This window comes from Talpa europaea (genome assembly GCF_964194135.1).
Source record: "Talpa europaea genome assembly, chromosome: 8".
NCBI lineage: Eukaryota > Metazoa > Chordata > Mammalia > Eulipotyphla > Talpidae > Talpa > Talpa europaea.
This window is the reverse complement of record NC_140075.1, coordinates 9900846-9921258: the sequence shown is the minus strand read 5'-3', so window position 1 is coordinate 9921258 and position 20413 is coordinate 9900846. Positions and strand designations below refer to the sequence as shown.

At 53.8% G+C, this 20413-nt stretch overlaps 1 protein-coding gene and 1 pseudogene across 2 annotated transcripts; one reads left to right on the top strand and one right to left on the bottom strand.

The window, feature by feature from the left end:
* The first annotated feature begins 12417 nt into the window (after nt 1–12417).
* On the top strand, nt 12418–13390 carry LOC311176213 (olfactory receptor 11L1-like; annotated as a pseudogene). The gene has a single exon. The product of its transcript is annotated as an olfactory receptor 11L1-like (transcript).
* Nucleotides 13391–13462: 72 nt separating this feature from the next.
* On the bottom strand, nt 13463–18921 carry LOC311176212 (olfactory receptor 14A16-like; the record flags this gene model as incomplete). Its single annotated transcript, XM_084241507.1, has 2 exons — nt 13463–13668; nt 18369–18921. The coding sequence occupies 2 exons, from the start codon at nt 18919–18921 to the stop codon at nt 13463–13465; spliced, it is 759 nt and encodes a 252-aa protein (XP_084097633.1).
* Nucleotides 18922–20413: the final 1492 nt, after the last annotated feature.

Genomic DNA, 20413 nt, shown 5'->3' with positions numbered 1-20413 from the left:
CATCAGAATTCTCCAAAGTAACACTATGGGCAAGGAGAGAGTGGAGGGACATAGTCAACAGAATGCAAGAAAACAGATGCCAACCAAGAATACTCTATCCCGCAAAGCTCTTCTTCCTCTATGAACAAAGAATAAGGACCTTCCCAGACAAAAAGAAACTTTGGAATTTCATTAAGACTAAACCCCCACTCCAAAAAATACTACAAGGAGTCCTAAAGCCAGAACCTCAGAGGGACGAATAACAATGAAAGAAGGCCAAAAAAAATTGTTATTAAAAGAATAAATAAATAGGGCCTCCCTGGTGGCACAGTGGTTGAGCGCTGGGTTGCGAAGCTGTCCGCCGCCTCTGCGGTGCCGGTTCGATCCCCGGCTGCTCCCTGGCCACTGGAGGAGGGTCCCACATGGCGCGCAGACCTCTCCTGCCACCCGTTGCTCCCCTCAGCAGTGTACTTCGGACCTTCTGCCTGTTCTGCTCCCCACTCTGGCTCTGGTGAATTCTCTCACCCTCCCGCGCTTCTGACTGTGCCCAGTGCATGTATATACAAAACAAACAAACAAATAAATAAATAAATAAAAACACGCCTCTATTACAAAAAAAAAAGAATAAATAAATAAAATCAAAGGAAATACAAACACAATGGCAAATACAGATGCTAATACATCAATATTAAATCTAAATGTAAATGGACTAAACTCCTCAATAAAAAGACACAGAGTTGCAGGCTGGATTAAGAAACAAAACCCAACCTTTTGCTGTCTCCAGGAAACACATTTAGCTACAAAAGATAAAAATAGACTCAAAGATAAAGGATGGAAAACAATCCTACAAGAAAATGGACCCAAAAAGAAAGCAGGAACACCTATAATTATATCAGATAAAACAGATTTCAAGCTCAAAAAGGGAAAAAAGAAACCCCAATGGTCACTACATTATGATCAAAGGGACAATACTTCAAGAAGAAATAGCACTCATTAACATATACACACCAAACGAAGGAGCACCAAAATATATCAGACAACTATTGTCATCTCTGAAAACAGACGTCAGAGAAAACACATATGTAGTGGGAGACCAACACACCACTAACAGCAATGGATATATCAATGAGACAAAAAAATAAGTAAAGACACTAAAGCTCTAAATAAGGACCTAGTGCGCTTGGGCTTAACAGATATCTATAGAACACTAAACCCCCCAAAAAAACGGAGTACACATTTTTCTCAAGTGCACATGGATCAGTCTACAGGATCGATCACATACTGGGACACAAGACAAACATCAACAGATACACCAACACCAAGATTGAAAACATACCAACCAACTTTTCTGACCATGAAGGCATCAAACTAGAAATAAATCAGAAAAAGAAGTCAAGGAACTCTCCTACCTCTTGGAGATTGAAAACCACACTACTGGAAGACCACTGGACTAATGAGGAGATCAAAGAATAAATTAAAAAAAAATATTTGAATTGAATGACAATGAGGGCACCAATTTCCTAAATGTATGGGATGCAGCAAAAGCAGTGATAAGAGGAGATTATATAGCAATAGAGGCTCACATTAAGAAACAAGAAAGAACACAAAGAAATAACCTAATTTTGAAGCTCAAAGATCTATAAAAAGAACAACAACAAAAAAACCCAAAACCAGTAGAAGAAAAGAAATAATAAAAATCAAAGCAGAAATAAATGAAATTGAAACTACAAAAAAAAAATCCAAAAGATCAATGAAACCAAGAGCTGGTTTTTCAAAAATATCAATAAAATAGACAAACCCTTTGCCAGGATCACAAAGGAAAAAAAGGAGAAAGCACAGATAAACAGGATCATAAATGAAAGAGGAGAAATCGCAACAGACACAGCAGAAATCAAAAGAATAATCAGTAACTACTATGAACAGTTATATGCAAACAAGTTCAATAATCTAGAGGAGATGGACAAATTCCTCCAACTCTACAATCACACAAAGCTAGATAAAGAATAAGTAGAACACCTAAACAGACCAATTACTAGCAGCAAAATTGAAATGGTAATCAAAAACCGCCCCAAAAACAAAAGCCCAGGACCTGATGGATTTACAAATGAATTCTACCAAAGATTCAGAGACGAATTAGTGCCTATCCTTCACAAATTGTTCCACACAATTGAGAAAGAAGGGACAATACCAAACACGTTCTATGAAGCCAACATTACACTATTACCAAAACCGAACAAGGACAATACAAAAAATGAAAACTACAGGCCAATCTCCATAATGAACACACATGCAAAATTCCTCAATAAAATTCTAGCCATCAGAATCCAACAATGTATCCATCAGATAATTCACCACAGCCAAGTAGGATTCATGCCAGGGACACAAGGATGGATCAACATCCGAAAATCAATCAATGTTATCCAACACATCAACAAAAAGAAATATAAAAACCATATGATAATATCAATTGATGCTGAGAAAGCTTTCGACAAAGTGCAACACCCATTGATGATAAAAGCCCTTGAAATTCATGGGATACAAGGAACATACGTCAACATCATAAAGGCCATATATGACAAGCCAACAGCCAGTATCATTCTCAATGGTGAAAAGATGAAAGCATTTCCATTAAGATCTGGAACAAGACAAGGATGTCCACTCTCACCACTGCTTTTCAATAGAATACTGGAAGTCCTAGCCAGAGCAATAAGACAAGAGAAAGACATCCAAGTAATCCAAATAGGAAAAGAAGAAGTCAAAATATCACTATTTGCAGATGATATGATAATAGACATAAAGAACCCCAAAAACTGCACAGAAAAACTAATTCAACACATCAATCAGTTCAGTAAAGTGGCAGGATACAAAATCAACATGCAAAAGTCAGTAGCCTTCCTATACACAAACAATAAATCTGAAGAAGAATAAATAAAAAAAAATCCCTTGTATTGTCGAAACAAAAAAAAAATCAAATAATTAGGAATAAATCTAACAAAAGAGGTAAAGGACCTATACAAAGATAACAATAAAACACTGTTAAAGGAAATAGAAGAAGACACAAAGAAATGGAAAGACATCCCCTGCTCGTGGATTGGAAGAATAAACATTATTAAAATGGCCGTCCTACCAAAAGCAATATACAGATTCAATGCTATTCCAATAAAAATTTCAATGTCATTCTTCAAAGAAATAGAACAATTATTGATGCAATTCATATGGAATCACCAAAAACTCCTAATAGCCAAAGCTCTCCTGAAAAAAAAAAAAAAAGAAGGGAATGGAGGCATGACACTCCCAGACTTCAAACTTTGCTACAAAGCCATAATCATCAAAACTGCATGGTATTGGAACAAGAACAGACACACATACCAATGGAATCAAATAGAAAATCCAGAAATAAACCCACAGATTTATGGTCAACTAATCTTTGACAAAGCATCTGCACAAGGCAGGGCCAGGATGGGGATGCCTGGAAAAGCCAAAACCCAGGACGGGATTGCTCAGGACAAATGAAAGGGCCTCTCGGGTATTCCAAGGGTTGTCGTTAAGCGGCAGCTTTTTCGTTAAGGCTGAGAAACCGCTGGGGGTTCCCTCTGCTAATGGCTGTGGCCTCTGGCTCTGACGCCACAAAGAGCCATTGTGACGGCACCGGCACCGCCTCCATCAGGCCCGCCCAGACTGCGCCTGTGTCCTCAGGAGCCGGGAAGCTTTGGACAGTGACCTGTGCACTCCGGACGACGAGAGAGACAGTGAGAGCGTGTTTTGGAGTATTTGGTTTTCTTTTGGTTTATTTATTGCTTTACTTATTTAGTTGTTTGTTTAGGCTATTTTAGTTATTTTATTTCTTTCCTTGTTTTTTTTTTTTTTTTCCTTATTTTCCTTGATTTTTTTGTATTTGCTTATGGTTTTTTCTACTTTTTCTGTTTCCTTTTATTTCTTTGTTTTTTTTTTAATTTTCCTTTTTTTGTTGTTATTCACTTTTATTTTTATCTTTATTCTTTTCTTTATTTTTTTTACTTCAGTTTTTAGTTTTTGATTTTTATTTTTCTAGAGATCTACCCCATCTTCCCTTCTTTTCTTGTTTCGTTGTTTGTTCTTTCTTCCCATTTGTCGTTTCTATGGGTTTTTATTTTGATTTGTTTGTTTGTTTTTTCAGGTTTTAGTTTCTAATTGTTGTTTGTTCTGTTGTTTGTTCTATTGGTCTTTGTTGCTGTTCTGTTTTATTCTTAAATTTAGTAGTTAGTTTGTAATTGGTTTGTTGTTATCATATTTTGCATTTAAATCTCATTTGTCATTTTTTGTTTGTGTAGTTTCATTTATTTGTAGTGTAGTTAGTATTGCTAGTAAGGTGAGTGAAGTTAGTACTGTTGGTAGAGTTATGTTAGCATTGTTAGTATTTAGTGAGGTTAGTGGATACTTTTTGAGTACTATTAATACTAGATTATAGTACATTTGTTAATATCTTAGGAGAGTCAGCTGTCAGCGGAGGTAGCACAAGGGCTGGGAGCACAGTCAGGGCTGGTGGGTGTAGTCAGTGTAGTCCAAGTGCATAGGCGCTATGCATAGGGCACCTCCCTGCTAACCTCTGCAGCATTCAGAGGGAAGCAAGCCACTCCTGGGGGTCGGGAGGGGACCCCAACCCTGGAGACCCTGAGCTGGTCCTTAGCCTGCCCCTGCCTACTGCCCCCAGGGACACCCAGGAGCCCCAGGTACGTGCACCTGTCAGGTGTGTTCACTCTGTAGCGGGTGCCTGGTGTGCACTCTGTGTCTCAGAGCATGGCTCTTGCCTGGAGCCATGCACCACCCGCCCGCCCCTTTGGCCACCCCCACCCCAGCAGTGAGGCAACACCTGTCTGACCTCAAGAGCAGCTCCCTTGCTCTTTTAAGTGATTCAATGATTCGAGAATGTCTCCTGTGCACATTGTATTCAGAGGCCTCTCGGGCCAGTGTGCTGCCAGGGCCAGCAGGGCTTCAGGGGACAGCACCGCAGGCCGTGTCCTGAGGGACAGCCCGTGTCCCTGCGGACTGTGGGGCCAGCCCCACCTGGGTATTGGACACCAGCCAGCGCTGCCCAGACACCAAACCCTGCCTGCCCGCAGGCCTTGCCCTGTGCCCCGCCTTCTCCCTGTGGGGACCACAGCCTGGCTGTCGGGGCACAGCCCCTGCTCACCTCAGTGAGCACCGAGAATGGGAACCCCAGGTCCTCCCTAACCCAGCAGGTGAGCATCGGGGTGCAGAGAGAAGCCATCCCCACTGCAGGACCTAAAGGGAGAGCAACCTGCCAGCTGGTGTGGAGGTGGCGACCTAAAAAGAGGGTTTTCCAAGAGGCAAATCAGCATGAGGCAAAGCAATGAAAAAGTGTGCAAGTTTAGGGCCTCCCCGGTGGCGCAGCGGTTGAGCGCTGGGTTGCGAAGCTGCCCACCGCCTCTGCGGTGCCGGTTCGATCCCCGGCTGCTCTGGCTACTGGAGGAGTGTCCCACATGGTGTGCAACCCTCTCCTGCCGCCCCTCAGCAGTGTAATTCGGTCCTTCTGCCTGCTGTGCTCCCCGCTCTGGCTCTGGTGAATTCTCTCGCCCTCCCACTCTTCTAACTATACCCAGTGCTTGTATAAATAAATAAAGAAAAATCTTTAAAAAAAAAAAAGTACAAGTTTATCTTCAGTTATTTTGCTTAGAAATAAGCACATTTTCAAAGTTTGTAAGAAGTAATGTGATCAGAGCTGGACCCTTAAAAAGCAAAATCAAAAAATACTTTTTTGGAAATTGAAGGTGAAATCCTAACCATTACAGGCGCGGGGTGCACGGCCCTGCTCTGACTTTCTTTCCAGGTGAGCCCAGGGCCTGTGGCCGCTGCCAGGGGCTTTTGGGTGGGGAGGTGCCCATGGGCGGTCACTGGGCAACCCCGGGCTCACAGTCCCTCTCTGGGGGCTGGGGACGTGACTTGTTGGGCTGCTGGGCAGGGCTCCTGGCTTCCCTGCTGTGGGAAACAAATGTCCTGGTAGTTTCACGCTTTTCCTGGGGAGACCCTGATGAATGGAAAGCAGCTCCCCTAGGTGGACGTGGGGCCGGCACAGGGTGCACCCCACCTGTGAGCAGGCTGCTAGGACTGCAGCTCAGCTGACAGGCTCTGACCTGCCCTACACAAGTGCAGCGACATTTATGTGCGCAATACCTTGGTGGCCCTGTGAGCGGGACCCTGCTATCGCCCTGCGGTTGCCCCGAAAGCCTGCATGATGGTGAAGGACCTGGAGGCAAGACCTCCCTTCTGACCCTGGTCTAGAGCCCCCTCTGCTTCCTGGCACACCCTCTGTGCCCTAGCACCCCCTCTACGCCCTGGCACACCCTCTTCACCCAGGCCAACCCCTCTGTGCCCTGGCACCCACGCTGTGTCCTGGCACACCCCTTCTGTGCCCTGGCGAACCACATCCATGCCCTGGCAACCCCTCTGCCCCGGGAGCCTCCACTCTCTACGCCTGCAGCTGGTGGGCCCTGGGCCTTGGGCTGGCCAGGGTGGTATGGCGGGGTCTGGCATCTAACCTGCATTGAATAAATGCAAACCCGTCACCCCCGCACACACTGTGCCCCAGAGGAAGGAAGGAAGGAAGGAAGGAAGGAAGGAAGGAAGGAAGGAAGGAAGGAAGGAAGGAAGGAAGGAAGGAAGGAAGGAAGGAAGGAAGGAAGTTGGTACCCTGGGACTTGCCTTCCAGGGCTAATTGTTCTGAGCTGGCTACTCCCGCTGGATGCTCAGCCTGGGGAGGAGGGAGGTTCTCTTCTTAATAACTTGGTGGGGGCCTGGTGAAGATGCTACCCCCGTGGCAGCATTGGAAGTCATGCCCAAGCTTCACTGGCTTGATTCCAGAGGGGATTTGAATGATAAAAGAAGTCTCTCTCACTGGGCCTCCAAGGGCCCAAACTGCAGAATCCCCCAGGGAGAGGGAGCAGAGAGGCCTCTGGCTTCCCTGAGGCCCACCCCCAGGGCCCTCAGTGCTCTGGGGAAGCCACATCTTAGGTAACCAGCAAGCCTGGGGTGCTGGACCCTCCCCAGCGCCGAGCCCGCGCCCAGGGCCCGTGGGTCTGGGAGTGGTTCTGAAAGCAGGTCTAGACAGACCATCGGGGCACCCCCTCACCCTGTTCAGAGGCGGGGTTTGCACTGCTGGAGCTGGATCCAGACTTTGTCCACACTGTGCTCTGATGAATAATTGTCATCTATGAAACCTCTGAAGAAATGCAGGAGTTTTATAATTATTCCCTTTTTCATACCGAACCCAGTGATGCTCCATGTGGGGTTTCAAGTGTGAGTCTTAGAATTTCCTTCCATGGACCCGGAAGTCCTCCTCCTGAAGGCCCGTCTGGAGCGGCGCCTCTACCCTTACGGGTAGAGATTCCACCCCTCCTGTAACTGCCGAGTCCCTGGAGTACCCCCACGAGAAAGCCCCTGGCCCGGCTTCCTCTGCTGACTGTCCCGTCCCCAGCGAGCACAGCATGCCTCGGCCCCCAGACCCTGGCCTGGGCCCATGGGGTGACTGCCCCCCCAGCTCGCCAGGGCTCCCCCTGGACTCCTGCTTCCCCTTCCCTGCCTCACAGACCTGCCCCTGCCTGGGCGGCCCTCCCACCCCTGGGCCTGGTGCACCCCACATGCCCCAATCCCTGGGCTCTGGCCACGTTGCTCTGGGGCCCACCAGGGGATGAACAAAGCCCCAACTCAGCCGCCCCAGGAAATGGCCTGCCAGGACCACGCACCGTGGCACCAAGGGGGCAGGTCACTTTGCCTAGACTGAGGTGACTTCAGCACATCTGGTCAGCATGATGGTGACCAATGCTGGCAGTTTCCAGCACCCCTGCCCGGCCCCTGTGCGGGATGGAGGGGCTGCCCGCGTGGGCGTGAGGAAGTGTCCCAGCAACTGCATGGGAAAGGGGAAGGAGCAATTCTGGAAGGTACTTCTGGGTGAGGATTTGAACATCTCAAAGTATCTATGTGCTTGTCTTGGTGGAGACGGATACACAGATGCAGACTCATCGCCGATGGAGCACCCGGACCCAGGGGCGCCAGGCCATTGTGCTGGGGATGAGGGCGCATGCCAGGGTGAGGACGCGTGCCGGAGTGGTGCTGCGGGGATGGTACAGGTGCCTGGGGCTGGCTCTGGTGAGGCAGTGGAGGCTGGGGCCTGGGGAGCGGGGAGGATGGCCTGGGGTGCAGAGAGTTCTTGAAGCCAGTCCTGGGCCTGCGTGTGCTCCCAGGGCTGGGCCTGGAAGCCTGGGGAAGCCTGCTCTGGCCGGCTGGCTCAGGACGCAGCTGGGGCGTGCATCTGCCATGGCCCTGCTGTTTCTTGGAGGTGACATTTTCCCACCTCTCCTCCGTCGCACATCTGCCGGGGCGAGGGGTCCCTCGGATGTCAGCACACCTGAGCCTGGCACCCCCCTCCAGGCTCCTCAGGCCAAGCCTCAGGCTGGTCGCCTGCTGGCACGTGAGTGCTGGGGTGACCTTGTGGGGCTTGCGTGCCAGTGACCTTTGCCGGCCACCATCACGTGGCGGCGCTGATGGTGTGGGTGGCCTAGGTGTCCCCAGGTCCCGCTGTACCCTGTGCTCTCACCTGCTGGAACCCACCCACCTGCCTGCTGGCCTGCTCCCTGGGTGCCTGCACTGCTCTCCTCCCCTGGCCGCAGCGTGCCAGGCAAAGAGTGGGGGCCCAATGTGAAGACCGCCCAGAAGAAGCCTGCCCACAGGCCAGGGTACAGCTTGTTTTCTTCCCCACCTCTAGCAGTGAGAATGACCGTGATGGAGAGGGGCTAAGGCCAGCCAAGGCCACAGCGGCAGGGCACGAGCTGCCCGCGAGGAACAGGAGAGATGGGGGGTGTGCCATCAGGGGGCCAACTCGGGTGGAGCATAATGGGCCCCACCCTGCTCAGGACCCTGCCCGGGACCCCGTCCGGGAGCCTGGACACTCTTCCCCGCAGCCTCGCCCCCATGAACTCGGGCTTCCTGGCACCGCGGGCACCCCAAGACCCGGTGGTGCCAGCTAGAGCTTGCAGCGGCTCCTCACCCAGTGCCCCAAAATGCACCTGTGCGTGTGCAGCTGCCTGTGCTCCTGAGTGTGGTCACAGCAGGCACACGTGCACGCGCTGCACCCTGGCCGTCTTCTGTCTCCAAGTTTTCTGAAAAATATACACACGGATCACATTATTTTGGAAAACAAGTTATTAATTAAGTCAAGCACAAGTGCGTCACGGGGCAGTGCCCCGCCATGCAGCGGCCTCTGGTCCTGCTGGTAAGAGGGGGGCGGGGGCACGTGGAGGGCTCTGCTCAGGCCTTTCCTGGCTCAGATGCTGCATTTTCCTTGTGGAGTTGGGAGACACCCTCGGTGCAGGTGCTCTGGTCGCTGGAAGTTGGCCTGGGTGGGGGTCTCACCGCGTGGGTGCGTGGATGTGCTTTCGTGGGTGCAACTGAAACTGTAGTGTGAAACGGATAGCCACTGGCACCCATCTGTCCTCAGGATGGGCCCCTGGGTACCTGCTCCCTAGATTTTCAAGAAACACCCATTTGTTTGAGTCAGTCCAGTTCAGCATCTCCGGGGCCATCCTAAGCTACATTTTAAAAAAAAGTTTTCCAAAGAACTGCTTGGGTCCCAGGGGTGCCGCCGTGCCTGAGCCCCCTGAGAAGCGGGGAGTCTCAAAAGTTTGCTTTTGTTGCTTATTAACTCGGTTGGCAAATCGTGGAAGAATACCTGGCAGGAGGATTCCCCGAAGGCCAGGCCCCAGGAGACCTGGGTTGTTGAAAGGTTGAGCATGTTCCAGCCGAGTCACCCGCAGAAGATGGCCAGTCGCAGCTCGCAGGAGGGAGCCAGGGCTGGCGTGCGGGGCGGAGGGCAGCATGGCCGAGCCGGCAGCAGGGAGGACCATGGGTGTCGCATGCCTGGGAGGCGAACAGGTAGGCCCAGAGCTCAGAAGGCCACCAGGAGAGGTGCGTTTGGAGCCAGAGGCCATGCTTGTGGGCGAGGGGCTGAGATCCTGAGGCTGCAGGCCCTGCGGACGCTCTGTCCAGGTGGGATCGCCTGCCCTGTGGTGTCTGGAGAGCAGCAGGGAGGCCCTAGCCCAGAGGCGCCTGATGGCCCTGGATGGCCGGGAGGGCTGTGGTACTGGGGCATGTTTATTTCCATAAAGGCTCCAGGGAAGCTGTGAAATCAGATGTGTGGCTGGCACCTGGGAGTTTCTGCCTCGGGGTGGGTCTTGTTGACTGAGCTCATTGTAAATCAGGTGATCTGGTCCCTGGAATAGCCAGGACTTGATGTCAGCCCCATGTCTACACCCGCCCTGTCACCCCGCCACCTGCTCGCACCCTCACCCCTGCCACGCCCTACTCCCACCAACCCCACACCCTGTCACCCTGGCACCCCGTCCTGACACGAAGGGCTAGGCCCAGCAGGTCCTTTTTCCCTTGGGTCCTTGACTGCGTTTGTAGGGGACTTTAGGTGACTAGTAAATGGGGCCATATGCCCTGTGACCCCAACCACATTATCCATGCTGACCCCGTCAACCAGGCCCTGGTGTTTCGGTATTTAAATTTGCCTTTTTCCGGTCACTGCTCATGTCGCGGAAGTCGGGACAATGGCAGGAAAGGACCATGTTCCAAAGTGAATCGTATCACTTGCTGCCCTATGGGGTCACGCTTCCCCTCAGCCTGGGCTCCTGGACTGGCCTGGGGTCAGCCTGCTCGGGGGCAGGGACCAGGAACAGCAGTGAGCAGAGAAGGCCAGAGACTGCAGTCTGTGCTGTGCGCAGGAGTTGAGATGGGGTCAGAACAGAGACCCAGAGGTCTGGTGCCTCTGAGGAGGAGGGGGAGCAGCTGGGAGGGAGCAGGGCAGGCCAGCCCTGGGCACAGAGAGCGGACACCATGCAGCAGGGCCAGCTCCTGGGTGCAGCCAGCAGGTGGAGCCAGGAGCTTTTTTCACTGCAGAGCTCCAGGGACCATGGCTCCAGAGCCCTGAGCCGGCAGATCCCTGCAGCCTCATGCCCAAGGCCCTCACCAAGGCGTCTGCTTTGCGCCCTGGTTTCCAGCCCAGCAGAGGCCTCTGATGTGGCAGCTGCTCTGTCCACTTTCCCAGGAGGAAGGACGGGTGTGCCTGGGGTGCAGGGTGACTGGAGCATTCGGGTGGGAGGGGCGGCACTCCTCGGGGGGATGCGGCATTTCCAGGGGGGTGCCGGTTAATTTGGGCAGGAGAACAAATATTGGGTCCAAGGAAGCCACAGCTGGCTCAGGTGCAGCCTTTGCAGGACAGGGGGGAGGATGGGGTGATGCACCGCCCATCGGTCTCCTGGGGAGACAGAGGGGGGTGGTGAAGGAGGGCCTCCGGGTACTGCAGCTTCATCACTTTCCTATACAAAAAGTGTTGGAAGGTTTTGGAGAAGCACCTGAAATAGTCACTGGGGAGAGGGAGGGAGGCGGAAGGGCCTGCGGCTGGAGCCCTAGGCCTGGGCATTACAGAGGTGACGTCACACTCAGTCCTTGATGAGGGAAGCCCCTGATGGCGGGCGGATGCTGGCTTCGTCCAGATTTAGGCTAGACCTTGAAAAAAAGGAGGGGTGACTTGTTGACTGGACACAAAGTCCGATGACTAAGCTGGTGTCCAGCTGGGTGAGAGGGTACCAGTGGAGATGCAGGCTGGCTCAGCCCTGGCCACACAGACACACAGACACACTCAGATGCTCAGGTGCCTGGAGGAGGTGTCCATGAACACTGAGGGCAGAACACAGTCTCCCGGGGCTGGGAGACGGGCCATGTGTGACCTGTTTCCAGATGAGGGTCACCTGTGGGAGGAAAGGGCCTGGGCTCAGGCCCTTTCCAGGAAAACATAGCAATTATTTTTTTAAAGGTTTATTTATTTATGCATACAAGAACTGGGGTACAAGCCAAAGGTTGGGGGGGGTGGGTGAGAGGATTTACCAGAGACAGAGTGGGGAGCAGAACAGGCGGATCTACTGAAACACACTGCTGAGGGGAGCAGCGGGGAGACAGGAGAGGTCTGCCTCGCCCAGTGGGTCACTCCCTGGCCGGGGATTGAACTCATGCCTTAGTGGCTGGCGACAGCTTCACACTGCTGAGACTTAACTCTTGCACCACCAGGGAGGCCCAGCTATTAATTGTTTTTCCTGAGTTTGGCTCAGTGAGCCCCTTCTTACCTGTGGTTTTGAACATGGAACTTCTAGATCTCAGAGAGCCTGGTGAGTGGTGCTTGCTGAGCCCCTCCCCCAACTCTTGCACCTCCTTCGCCTAGTGGGTTGAAACTACAGTGGTCTAAATGCCAGGTGGAGCCGCACAAGTTCTTCCAGACAGCTGTCCTGGAGACAGGAGTGCTTGAAGACAATCTCTCATGTTCCAGAAAGCACCAAGGAATTTCACGCCTTGTCTGCAGTGCTTTCCAAGGTCTCTTCGTCTCCACAGGTGATGGAGCCCCCAAATGTGTCTGCTGTCACTGAGTTTCAGCTGCAGGGGTTCCAGAACCTTCTCGAGTGGCAGTCTCTGCTGTTTGCCATCTTTCTGTTCATCTACATGCTCACGGTGGCGGGGAATATCGTCATCATCACCGTGGTGAGCCATGACCGGCGGCTGCACATGCCCATGTACACGTTCTTCAAGCACCTGTCCTTCCTGGAGGTCTGGTACACCTATACCGTCGTGCCGCCGCTGCTGGCTGGCCTGCTGGCCTGGGGCAGCGCCATCTCCTTCCCCGCCTTCATGGCCCAGCTCTACTTCTCTGTGTTCTTCGGGGCCACCGAGTGCTTCCTCCTGGCCACAATGGCCTATGACCGCTACCTGGCCATCTGCAGCCCCCTGCACTACCCCCTCCTGATGCGCCCCGAGACCTGCGTCAAGCTGGTGGTCATCTCCTGGGTGGCCGGGGTGGGCACCGGGGCCCTGCCCTGCCTGATGATCTCCAGGCTGGACTTCTGTGGCCCCAACCGGATCGACAACTTCTTCTGTAACCTGCCCGCCACCCCATGAGGCTCTCCTTCTCCAGCGTCTACATCACCGGGATGGTCATCTTCACCCTGTCTGTCGCTGTGCTGTGCGTTTGCTTCCTCCTCACCCTCGTGTCCTATGTCTTCATCATGGTGGCCATCCTCAGGATGCCCTCCGCCTCCGGCGCACCAAGACCTTCTCCATGTGCAGCTCCCACCTGGCCATGGTCACCATCTACTACGGGACCATGATTTCCATGCACGTGTGCCCCAATGCCCACCTGTTCCCCAAGATCAACAAGATCATTTCCGTCTTCTACGCTGTGGTCACCCCGCTGCTGAACCCCGTCATCTACAGTTTGAGGAACAAAGACTTCAAAGAGGCCGTCAGGAAAGCGATGACGAGGAGGGGCCGCGTCTGTGGCCTCAGAGGGAGGGGCGGCTTTCTGCTCAGGTGAGGCCATTCCGTGGGCCCTCCTGCCGCCAGCCACCCGCTGCACCTCTGCCGGGCCCCGCTGGCCCGCCCGCCCTCAAGGGGTCCCACTGCATGGCCGCGGGCTCCGCATGGCCCGTTCCTGCACATGGCGGCCCAGCCCGTGCAGCCGGGGACAGAGGCTGCCCTCAGCCCCAGGGGCGTCCGGGACGTCGCCCCTGCCCACGCCGGGCATGGGCTGCAGTGGGATGAGGCGCGTACCGCCGGCCCCGTGGCAGCGGGCCGGGGCTTCTGAACGCCAGACTGGGCAGCAGAGGCAGAGATCCCGGTGTTTGTCGAGTGAAATTTTAGGAAAACAATCTCGGCGGGAAGGCGAGGGCCAGCGGGGGAGGGGCAGAGGCGACCTGACCGCCTGACCGGCCAGTGCAGCTGGGAGGCACAGGCGCAGAAAGGGCACTGAGGCCATGCTGGGCTGGCATGGGGCGGCGCTGGGCCAGGCCCTATGGGGCAGCGGGAGGGGTGACCCGTCTCGCAGGCCAGAGATGCCCAATGGGGTGGGCGGCCTGCCTGGCCAGCTCTGTGGCGTGTCCCCACCCCTGCCCCAGTGCTGGCCTTGCGGGAGCAGCTGGGGCTCCCTGCGGGCCGAGGAGAGAGGCGGGCTGAGGTGGGCTTCCCCATGTCAGGTGGTGCTGGGGCCCCGAAATCCCCGGGGTCCCGGGAACAGGACTCGCCCCTGAGCTAAGCTGGGACCCAGCTGGGCGTCCCGGACTTGACTGAGCACGGGACGGGGGCAGGCGGCTGCATGGACCTGCTGGGCGGGGGGGTGGGGTGGGGTGTCATTGGTGAGACCCCCCCCAGGACAGCGGGAGGCGGAGCAGGCCTAATGGCTGAGGAGCCCCTGGGGGGCGGCGGGGCCTGAGCATCAGCTGCCCCTTGGGTCTGTGCCGGCCCCAGCCTTGGCCCGCGCACCCTGTGTGCTCCCTGCCACGGAGCTTGACTTGGGGACTCGGGCACATCCTTTAACGCCCGCCTGGGCACCGCTTCTGCTGGTTTTCCCTGCAGCCCCCCACCCCTTGCACAGAGGGGACCCCGCCCTGCCCACCCTGCCTGCATCCAGTCCTCCAGGCGCGTGGCCCGTGCGGGAGGGGGGGTGCGGGGGTGCAAGGGGAGCCCCAGAGCACCTAGGAGCGGGTCCTGGGTCTGGGAACTGAAGTGGTGGGTGGAGGACTTGGGTCTCAGGGGCGTCTAGATCACCCCTCACGTTGGGTCCTCACCCGACACACCCCCTTCTGCTCGCTGTTTCCCCTCACCGCCCCCCCCAGCTCCTGGCGGGACCATCCCCACAGGGACAGACAGAGGCTGCTGGGGAGCCGAGGGGCCCCTCTGGTGTCTGCAGCGTGCGCTAGCGCCTCTCTGTGGCTCCTCACCGGGGCGCCCTGGCAGGGTGAGCAATGAGTGCGCACCCCTGCCCGCCCCATCACCCCCTCCCAGTGTGCCCTGTTCTGGGGCTCCCCTGTGAGGCATGGCCATGGTTTCGCAGTTGAGGGTGGCCCCACAATGGGTCTCAGGCCCCCAGGGCTCCCCTGCGTCACAGGTGCCCCCAGGTGCCCGTAGGAGCCCAGGAAGACCCAGGGTGCGCAGCAGGCGCTGAGGAGGCGCCTGATGAGCCCTGGGCCTCACAGGGGCGGTTTGCAAAGGGGGGGCTCCGCACCCTGCTGTCCCCAGTGTGCCTCCCCTGCGCTCCCTCTGCTCGGCCGGGGTGGCTGTGCCCCAGAATGGGGGCGACCCCGGGGACCCCAGGGGCGCCCACAGACACCTGGAGGGCTCCGGGCGTGTCTGGAAGGCCACCTGCGCCATTCCCCACTCGAGTTGCTGTCCCGGGTCCCCTGGGGGCTCCGGCAGGGTGCAGGGTCCCCAGCCTGGACCCGGGCCCTGTGGGCAGTAGCCCCCCCCAGCCCCTGGCCCCCACCCGCGCAGGGGACGGGCGAGGCCTCCTGACCCAGTGCGGGGATCCGGGCGGGGGAGCAAGCCCTGGGCACCCAGCTGCGGCCCCTGGGGGACGGTCCTGGGGGGCCCCGCTGCTGCCCGGGCTCGGCCCCCGCTTCGCGGTCAGCGCCGAGCTCCCTGGCCGTGGTCACTCCGTCCCCCCAAGACCGTAGTCACCTCCCAGGCCGGGAATCCCTGGCATTCACCGTGCCCCTCACTGGCGGAGGGGGGTCGCTGCCCCCCAACCCAGCAGGGCCCCGACCCAGGGAGGCAGCATCTATGTGGTCCTGACTCTCCCGGGGGACCGGGCTTGGGGGCGCGGAGGCCTGAGGCTCCTCCCTCGCCTCAAGTGTGGCCCCACGCGGCCCTCAGACGGTGTGGGGTCGGCACCCGAGCCCGGGCCATAGGCTCCCCGAGAGGGCTGGTGGGGGCCCGGGGATCCCTGGAGTGGCCGAGAGCGCGGAGGGCTCAGCAACCAGGGATGGCCGATCCGCGCCCACTGCGCCGCATCTGCTAGAAGCACGGCTGGGAGCTCTGGGGCCTGGGCCCAGGGTTGGGGCGGCTTAGAGGGCGCGGGGTGCAGGCCTTTCCTAAACCGGGTGCGGCAGGGTCAGCCCAGGACGGCGGCGGGCCGAGCTGGTGGCGGGTGGCGGGCGCTGCCTGGCGCACAGCCTTGGGGTGGGGAGGGCATGGAGTTCCAGGGGATTCAGCCTCAGTCTCCGCAGTGGTCCGGGCCCCAGCGCACGAGGACACAGGAGGCGCGTTCTGCTCCCCACGTTCCAGCTTCTCGTGGTCAATAATTATCTTCCTTCCCTTATGGCTTTTGATACTTTATGGTGAATTTAAGTTTGTCATATATTTCTTGACCTTCTGGATCAACAGTTGGAATGCACAACTTCTGGCACATTGAGGATTTATAAAACTGTTGCTATTGAATCCCCACAACTCTGCCAGCAGCAGGTTACCATGGTGAAAAGAAACAGTGATATAAATCATTTAGTAACGCCCAGTAAGAAAAAAAAAATCAGAAGTCAACGGTTTTAATTGTGATTAAATGTTTGAATTCATACAACTTAGAGCAGTTAATGTTTTATTAACTTATATATTTATTAACTTATATATTATGTTATACAAGTTTGGCAAAAATGTTGGCAGTGAAGTGCATGCGTTTAGAATGGTCAGATCCAGTTTCTTCTTCAAGGCACACACTGGATTCTCATCATATTCCATGACGTTTATTGGCCAGTGGAACAGCATCATGAATTAATATTAACAGAGTCACTTATCGGCACTAAAAATAAAAAGGCCAATCACTTATCAGAGCAGTAGGCCATTGTCAGCCCAGAAGTTCACAGGTCAGGATTCTGCCACCTCTTCTACCACCCCTGGTTGGTCTCCGGATTTGCCTGGTTCCACCTGGAGCTCCCCCAGTCTGGACGTAAGGTCAGTCTGACTCAGCCCCTCCCAGGTGAGTATCTGAGAGTGACTGAATGGCGAATATCTGATTGGAACTGCATTGCATCATGAAATATTTGGCGTGAAATTTTCAAATATGGAACGTAACAGATGGGAAAGCAAAGGACGATGCAGTCATCAGAGAGGAGCTGAGGCCAGACAGCAGCCTCACCCACGGGGTGCTTCACTTCCCAAATGAGATCTTCTTCAAATCCTTTGCACGTCTATGAACACACCAAATGATAGTGTTACCTTTTTGCACATAAATCTGATGACATTTTTCATTTCAACCTGTTCATAAAAATGCAGACACTCTGTGTGAGATTCCTCTTGATGACCTGCCCGGCCAGGGCATTGTCCTGCCATTCCCACCCACCCACTCTAGGGGATGAAATAAATGGGGACAACACTCCTGTGAAGTGTGGTGTCAGGTCATGGATGGCATCCCTAACACATTTCTGGAAATATTAGATGCAAGGCAGGCTACTAGCTATCATTTTGTTTTGAACTGATTGTTTCTCAAAAATCCCCACCCAATAATTTTTGTAATTTTTTAGTAATTATACTGCACAGGAACTTAACTTTCTTATTTCTGCTGTCCACCAAGCGCTGATTGTGTTTATGGTAAATGTGGTGGCACCCACACCAGAGCTTCCAGAAGGGTCTCTGCCACATCAGGTGTGTGGGTCCTTCTCTACAGTGGATCACGACTTCTCAGATTCGAACTTGGCCCTACAGGCCTGTTTATACTGTGAAGGCCTCACTCACTAAGTACAGGGGCATCTGTCCTGCCGTGACCCCTGATCCTACACGTGACCGTGAGGGTCGGTGACATTAGAGGGGAAGCCACCTTAGAGACTGGGGATGCTGCCCAAGGGACAACTGAGAAGACAACAGATGAAACTGCTGCTGACAACTGCTAACAACTGAGAAGAAACCCAACCATCTCCTCTCTTGGCCGGGAGCCACAGAAATGGAGAACAGCAGAGAGGGGCTGGAAGTTCAGTTACCCCAGTATACACGGAATATCACACAGCACCTAAGAGGTAAAAAGAGCAACAACTAAAACTAAGGGTATATGAAGTTATTTTAATATATATTTTATCATTCATTTTATTTAATATATATTTTATTATGTATTATATTATAAATATGTATTTTATAATTATAAGAATATAGAGTAGTATAATGTGAAGAATTAAAATAATTGTCTTGTAAAGAGTAATGAACTCATCTTCCCTATTATATTTTGGTGAGTCTCCCCTTCAAGAGTCTCCCCACAGCCGACTTCATGGCTTGGTTCCTCAGACTGTATATGACGGGATTAAAGGTGGGGGGCACCACCGTGTAGAACATAGATATGACCAGGTCAGACATGGACGGAGTCTCTAAAGTCAGCTTCAAATAAGAAAAGAATGCAGTAGAGACAAACAGCACCACAACCAGCAGGTGGGGCAGGCACGTGGAGTAGGCTTTGGCCTTCCCTTCTGTGGATGGGATCTTCCTGACTGCAGAGAAGATGTGCACATAGGAAATGATGACGAAAATAAAACAGCAGATACACAACACTGAAGTAATGAGCATGGGGACAAGTTCACTCATTAAATTTCCTGAGCAGGAAATAGCCAATAACTGGGGGATGTCACAGAAGAACTGGTGGACCACGTTGGACCCACAATAGGACAAGGAGAAGGTACCAGCTGCGTTCATCACAGCATAGAGACCCCCACCCAGCCAGGACACAGCTGTCAGCTGCACACACCTGTCCCTGCTCATGATGACCTCATAGTGCAGGGGGTGGCAGATGGCAGCATATCGGTCAAGGCTCATCACCGTGAGCAGGTGAAGCTCTGTGGTTGCTGTAAAAACCATCATGAATAACTGGATGACACAGCCCAGGAAGGAGATGGAGCTGCTGTGCCTCTGAGAGTTGGCAATGGACTTGGGGACCATGGCTGAGATGAGGCAGAAGTCCGTGAAGGACAGACTCCTCAGGAAGAAGTACATGGGGGTGTGGAGGTGCCGGTCCAGGGTGGTGATGAGGACGATGAGCCCGTTCCCCAGCAGGGCACACAGGTAGACCAGGGAGAAGAGCAGTGGGTGCAAGAAGCCCATGGTCCCCTGGGTGGGGAACCCCAGGAGGATGAATTCTGTCACGGCCGTGAGATTAGTCACCCCTGGGGCCATCATCTGCATTAAAAAAATAAAGAGGAAAAAAACATTGTCAAATATTCTAATATTGAACATAAGTAGGTTGTCAGCATAGGATAATGATTCAGTCTATCTACCAGGTAATTACTCCTTCTAGGTCCCACGGCGTCTAGTATACTCATCTGCATGTGCTGCTGTGTTCAACCTTTCATTTCCATCTAATGTGAGGTGACTTTATCACACTGTGCAAACATATCCTGAAAATTGGTAAAGTCTTGAAGATTTCCACTGACCCTACAGAACTTTAAGAATTACAATCCCAAACCTCTCAACAAACCCAACTGACTGTCCCTCCTGACTGCCTCAGTCTTGCTGCTTCCCCTCCTGCCCAGGACCCGGCGTCTCCACCCAGCACACCTTCCAGAGGTTGTCCAGGGCACAGCCCCAGAGGACATGTGACCATGCCCAGCCCCACCCCACCCTGGAGAGCCTGTCCCTGCTCCTCCAGCACGACCCTGGTCTTGGGAGGCCCCACAGTGACGGGTGTGCAGGGAGATGGGGTGTGTGGGTCCCTGTTTTCCTGCTCCCCAGGACCAGACACTGTCCCAGAACTGAATGATCTGGGCTTGGCGTCCCATGTGGCATGTCCTGACACCTCCTCTGTCAGATTCCTGCCCCTGTGGCCTCACTGCTGCCTCCTGGTCCGACCCCTCGTCTCTTCATCTCCCTGCCCCTGACTCCCCACATCTGAGGACCCAGAGACCACATTTCCCACAGAGTCTCCTCCGGGGTCACACCCACACGTCCCTCCTGCAGGATGGGCTCTCAACCCCGGGTCCCTCCCGGCCCCTCAGTCCCCTCAGACTCATGCACATCTGTGCAGGGAGGAGGCCCCTCCAGAGCTGAGCTGGATGGTCTGTGCATGTGGTTGTCCCTGCCTGTCCCAGGGCCCCAGGTCCCCCAGTTGCAGGTTTATTCCTCCCCCCAGGTCCGTGCGTGAGTGGGGACGTCTGGACATGGGGCAGCCCTGTCCGCTCTCCTCCCCCCACCCCCAATCTCACCTTCTCCCCACTCTGTGGGGTGATGGAGGGGCAGGCCCTGGGGAGGCAGGATTTTTAAGGTCACATAGTAACCTAATTACAACACATTGGTGGAATCTTCCTAATAATTTAATAAAAACAGGCAAATAAATCATGTAATGAGATGGTCCACGATATAGACATCTTTAGACTGATATCGGTAATGATGACAGAAGCTCTGGCATATTCTCTTCCTGTGCAATATCACTAACGACTCCTGAGTGGTGGAGTTGAAAAAAAAACAAAAAACAAGTTCATGTCTGCAAAGAGGCATTCATCATCACATTGTAATTCCTTTAACTGTTGTGCTTTTATACAGTGCCCAGAACAACTCAGGGTGCTGAATGCTCCAATCCAGTTATGAAGCAGTAATCGTC